The sequence below is a fragment of the Notolepis coatsorum genome (assembly GCF_963971535.1).
Source record: "Notolepis coatsorum genome assembly, chromosome: 3".
Classification (NCBI taxonomy): domain Eukaryota; kingdom Metazoa; phylum Chordata; class Actinopteri; order Aulopiformes; family Paralepididae; genus Notolepis; species Notolepis coatsorum.
This window is the reverse complement of record NC_140167.1, coordinates 121,121,557-121,127,607: the sequence shown is the minus strand read 5'-3', so window position 1 is coordinate 121,127,607 and position 6,051 is coordinate 121,121,557. Positions and strand designations below refer to the sequence as shown.

Sequence of the window (6,051 nt, the reverse complement as noted above, 5' to 3'; positions counted from 1 at the left end):
ACATTTGTGTATCTATATATTCAACAATTCTCTGTTCGTGGGGGGAGGCTGTTGTTTGGAGAGGAAGACAGAAGTGCGGCCTGTTCATGTGGGAGGATGGATTGGGAGAGATGCGCCGAGTGGCGGCGTCTGCGTCCGTCGGAACTGTGCAGCGAAGACATGCGTGGGAGCAGTAGTCGGTGGTGGGGTGCGGAAGAAGTGGCTGTGAGAGATCAGGAACAGCGAAGGCCTTGCGATTGGTGGCCCCGGCCTGTGAGTGGCTACCCAGGGTATTGGGAGGATCGTGATGGAAGTAAATGGTGTGAGAAGGGCGAGGAAGATAGCGAAAGGGAACAGGCAGATATGGAGCTAACGACCGATAACGGAGAGGGAAGTGAGAAGGAGGCCTCGGAGATGGTGGAAGACAAAGGGAAGGAGTCGGATGGTGTAAAGAAGAAGAAGAAGGAAGAGGAAGAACGGGAGAGGGAGGAGGAGGGGTGGGATACGGTGAGGAAGAAGAGGAAGAAGCGGACGGAGAGGAACGACAGCGATGGGGATAGTGAGAGTAGGGGGGAGGAGAGGGGGGGAGAAGGGGGGAAGAGGAAGAAAGGGGGGGACGATAGCTCAAGTGGTCCGGGAGACGAGGGTGCAGGAAAAGATGTGGCAAAAGCGGAAGTGATCCATATAGTGGTCAGGCTTGAGGGGGAGAGGGATGAGAGGAAAGTAGGTAGGCTCGAGTGGCCCAAACTCATTGCCGAGCAATTAGGAGAGGTAAAGTACGTGAACGTTTTGTGGGATGGGAATCTGGCCGTAGGGTGTGGTAGTGAGGGGCAGGTGGAGGTGGCTAGGAAGATGCAGAGCATTGGGGGGGTGGGTATAAGTAAGGTGGCGAGAGTAGGGGAGAAGAGGGGGGGGGGATGTAAGGGGGTGATAGTTGGGGTACCGGTCGAGGTTACAGTAGAGCAGCTGGTGGAAGAGCTAAAGGAGGACAGGCGTAATGGCATAGTTAAGAGTGCAGCAAGGATGAAGAGGGGAGCGGAGAGGGCAGTGACGGGGACGGTAGTGATTACGTTTGAGGGTGGGGTTGTTCCTAGCGAGGTATTAGTAGGGCGTAGGATGTATAGGGTTAGGGAATTTGTTCATAATCCTCTTAGGTGCTATAGGTGCCAGGGGTTTGGCCATATAGCTACCACGTGTATGAAGGGGATGAGGTGCGCTAGGTGTGGCGGGGAACATGAATATGGGAAATGTGGAGAGGGAGTGAAGCCGAGGTGCTGTAGTTGTGGTGGGGAGCACAGTGTAGCGTTTCGGGGGTGCGAGGTGATGATGAAGCAGGTCGCGGATCGGAGAGAGAGAAGGGAGGGTAAGTTGACGTATGCTGGGGCGGTTAGCAGGGCAGGACAGGGGAGCCAAGAAAGGGTGCAGGGGGTTGAAGGAGGGCATTTGGCAGTGAGGGTAGAGCAGGTGGAAAGAGACAGGGGAAGGGAGGAGAAATTAGGTATTGTGGCCTTCGTGGCAGGGGTAGTTACTGGTATGGCAGAGGTTACGGGTAGAACAGAGATGGTGAAGATGATTGTTAGGATAGCGGTTCAACATCTGGGATTGGAAGGTCTGGACTGGAAGGAGGTGTGTAAAGAATTGGCTGAGGGGGCTGCGAGGGACAAGGCTGCGAGGGACAAAGCAGCCCAGGATAAGATAGCAGGGGGCAAGGAGGGTCCCGCGGAGGGGGGCTCAGACAGGAAGTAGCAGCAGTAGATGCACTCCAATGGACAATGTAGTTGATGACGGGGTCCAGTAGAAGAAGAAAAAGAAGGTGAAGAAGGATAAGAAGGAGAAGAAGAAGAGCCCATTAAAAGAATTGCGGAGGGCAGTAATACGCCTCGATGCGTCTACTCTGCCGGAAATTCAAATAAGAAGAAGAAGAAGAAGAGTTCATTACAGAAACAGTGCTGAGCAGTACTGAACAGATAGACTAAACAACATAGATTGAAGCCTGCATTTCTAGACCAGGGTGCCTTGCCTACCGTTTTGCTGTGGAAAGTACCGGCAAGTTGAGTTTTACGGCTTTCAGGTGTGGAGGAAGGCAGCAGCCCCCACCACCACAGGCCCAGGTTACCATCTAGCACCGGGAAACACACTAGAGAGTCACCGCCGGCACAAGACCATTACCAACCAGTAACCATGAGCAGCGAGGGCGAAACACAACAATCACAGCAGCCCGCTGACGACGCAGAGAGCCCATCCAGCCTGACAGCCGAAGCTTCCGCGGCGGATAAGAAGGTCATCGCAACAAAAGTCTTGGGGACAGTCAACTGGTTCAACGTCAGAAAAGGATTTGGTTTTATCAACAGGAATGACACGAAAGAGGACGTGTTTGTACACCAGACGGTCATAAAAAAGAACAACCCAAGGAAATACCATCACAGTGTTGGAGATGGAGAAACTGTGGAGTTTGATGTGGTTGAAGGGGAGAAGGGAGCAGAGGCGGTCAATGTCACCGGCCCAGGAGGTGTTCCAGTCCAGGGGAGCAAGTACGCCGCTGACCGGAACCGCCACAGGCGCAGGAGGGGCCCACCCCCCAATGGAGAATACCCTGAGAACTACCAGAGCGATGGCGAGGGCGAGCCGCCGAGTAGCAGAAGCCGTGAAGGCTGTGACAAGAGCAGCCGCGAGGGGGCCGAGAGCGCCCCAGAGGGAGACATGCAGCCACAGCAGCGCAGGCCCTCCTACCCAGGCAGACGGCGCTACCCGCCATACTTTGGAGGCGAAGGCGAAGAGAACCAGACAGGTCCAGACCAGGGCGGCGACAAACCAATGAGACAGAACTACTACAGAGGCTTCGGACCAAGGGGTCCACCCCATCCCAGACCGGTGTGGGACGGAGAGGAGAACAAGGAGAACCAGGGAGGTGAGGGTGGCCCGGACCAGGAGCCCCGTCAGCGCCGCAACCTCAATGATGATGCGCCACAGGCCGGCGGCAAGCCTGGCCCAGAGGGCGGCAATGGCAATGGCAACGGCAAGGAGGCTAAGGCAGCAGGCGAACCATCCGCTGAGAAAACGTCCGCTCCCGAGCCCCAGCAGGGCGGGGCTGAGTAGGAACAACCTGCCCACAGGCAACCTACCATCTCTTTACCATCGTCCGTTTTTTTGTCAACAAGAAGAAACATCAAATATCTGAGCAATAACAATGAGGAGTTAAAAATCACAGATTTGAGACCCAAAAAAATGAAATTCGTTTTTTTAATGTTTAGTGATAATTTGTTGCATTTAAACCAAATTGATAGTTTGTTAAGTTCTTCATTTATGACCATAATGATGGTATCAGGATCTTTATGTGAATAGAATACACTCGTGTCATATGCAAATAAAATTTTCGACAGCCTGTCTGAGACATTAGGGAGGTCATTGATATATAACAAAAATAACAAAAGCCCAATAATTGAACCTTGGGGCAGACCGCAAAGTAAAGGAAGAAAAGGAGAATTTATCCCATTATAGGATACAGAATGATGTCTATCTTTAAGGTAACTGGTGAACCATAGCAGTGCATTGTTTTTTATTCCATCGTCCGTTTTTTTGTCAAGAAGAAACATCAAATATCTGAGCAATAAGAAACAGATTTGACCTGAAAGATCTTCACAAGCTTGCACCACGCATTCGACCAGATTTACCACCGATTGCCTGCAGAATCTATGCAGACTGTTTTTTTCCATTATTACAAAAAGCTGATGTTTTTCTAAATCGGTCCTAGTTTTTTACACCAAATGGTTTGATGATAAGAAGAAAAAAATTAATTTGATATCTATTATTATATATTGACTATACTAGCCACTGCTGTTGTTTACCTCATGTTCAATAAAATGTTTAACATTTTTGGTACATAACTCTGACTCTTTGCCTTTTTTGTCAATGCCAAAACATGTAAGATTTTATGCACTTGAACAAATCAAGTTAGATTTAAATCATTAAAGTATGTTAACATTACACAATTAAAGTGTTTTTACTGTAACGACAAATATGTTTATTTTAAGTAATCTTAATGTGAATGCAATATGTTGGGTTCACAAGCAATAAGTAAGTAAGGAGAACGAGGAAAAGTATGTCAGTTGGACATATTCTGATCATGTGGAACCAATGTACACATTAAAATCAAGTAAATCCAACAAACTTTTTTTTTGTAACTTTTTTGTTTAATATCTGGAATACTGGGAAACCGGAGGGTTTGCACTCATAACTGTACCCAACTAATATGAGACATGGATATACCACAAGGCAAGCATTAGATTCATGCTTTACTTTACCTCTACCAAAAACAAATGCTCTGAAAAAGACGGTAATGTATAGAGCAGTTGCTTATTGGAATAGTATACCAAGAAATATAACTATGGTAAGGAACAAATGTATGTTTAATTTTTTTTTACAAATTGCGCTCAGAAGATGTACGAGATACATTTTGGTCATTGACTTATTATGGAAATTAGTATGGAAATATAAGGGTGATCGGTGACTTGAGACAAGTTATGCTATATTATGAGTTAAAATCATAAACGATTTGATCTGTTTTGTTCTTATGGACTTATTATGGAATATGTATTCTATGGTTGGAGAATTGTGATATTTGACTTATGAATACGGAGTGAGCTTTGATTCACTTGTTTTGTTTGTTGTGATGTTTTCTTGTGAGTACTTCAATGTTTGTGGTTTTATATATTTTTTTGAAATTATTTTGTGTTTGTATTCTAAATGTTTGGACCCCAGGAAGAGTAGTCTCACCTTGGTGTAGACTAATGGGGATCCACAATAAAACAATAAAAAACAATAAAACAAAACAACTCTGAACGTGAACTTGAGTTTCACCTATAGACTATAGACATTTTCTACCGTGACAACATGATTATTATAAATGGGCCCGTGTTTGTTTTCTGTCACAGTGTTTGCCAGTTCACTAGCTGACAGGGGTGAACTTTGTGGAACAATCTGTTCCCCTATAGCAACATAATTATACTGAAAAGGTCTACACGTTTGACAGGTTCCTGTCTGTGTGCACGGGGTGCAGAGACACCAGATGGTGAATTCAAAGCACAGCAGACTGTAAATGGAATGTAAAGGCCTACATTTGAGCCATTGACACCAAGTTCCACTTCGGGTCACTCTGACAAACAAATGGGGGACCCTGATGTAAACAAGACAAACGTCTTTCTCAGGTCTGCATCCCCTTAACAATTGTGTGTATTGAGCCGTACTGTATTGTACCCATTCTGCAATCTGTTAAATAAAGTTTTCATTCATTCATTCATTCATCTATCTGTGTGACTGAGTTTGGCTTCCATGTAATGGAAATTCCAATTGCTGTCAGATTTGAGAGACAGAGGTTTGCGATATGGATGTTTGTGCAACGGGATATTTGAGAGATTAATTTGATTATTTAGCGCTCTAGTTTACAGTTTCACGTTGAGTGTGTGGAAGCTGACACTCTTGCAGAGGAGAGATTTCCATTCGAAACCTGTGCGTCAAATTTCACTTGAATTTAGCAAGTCAGGCTTTCCCAGTAAATCTCCTGTTTCTCTCAGTGCAGCTCAAAGTACAGCTCAACGCCGGCGTTCAGAGGGATCTGAGGTAGTAGTAGTTTCTTGTCACATACACATACAGCTCATTATAGTAATATTCCACAATTATTACAGTTGGTAGTAGGGGTGGAACGGTTCACAAAATTCACGGTTCGGTTTGTATCACGGTTTTGGTGTCTCGGTTTTCGGTTCGGTTCGATATACGTTGTTTCTTTTTTTTCTTTTTTTTATGTAACACTCCAAAAATACCATACATCAGCATAAGATATATAGCCAAAAAATAATCCAACTTTTCAGTTATTCTCAAGGACGTAGTCATGCAAAAACTGAAAGAATGAGGCAGTTTGACATCAGGCACATTATTTTGACAGTGACAGATTTTGGTACAGCAAGAGGGGCATTGCTGATTTAAACATGCTTCTCATTTATTTGGTAAAAAAAAAGGTTTACAGCGGTTTGACTTAAATGTTTGCCACACAAAGACCGAACTGACTGAAAAATATAG

The 6,051-nt window shown here is 45.7% G+C and overlaps 1 protein-coding gene across 1 annotated transcript; it reads left to right on the top strand.

Annotated features, from left to right (window-relative positions):
- Positions 1 to 2,145: 2,145 nt before the first annotated feature.
- On the top strand, positions 2,146 to 3,161 carry LOC311224701 (Y-box-binding protein 1-like). Its single transcript, XM_084309790.1, has one exon. The coding sequence runs from the start codon at positions 2,161 to 2,163 to the stop codon at positions 3,073 to 3,075; it is 915 nt and encodes a 304-aa protein (XP_084165916.1). The 5' UTR covers positions 2,146 to 2,160; the 3' UTR covers positions 3,076 to 3,161.
- Positions 3,162 to 6,051: the final 2,890 nt, after the last annotated feature.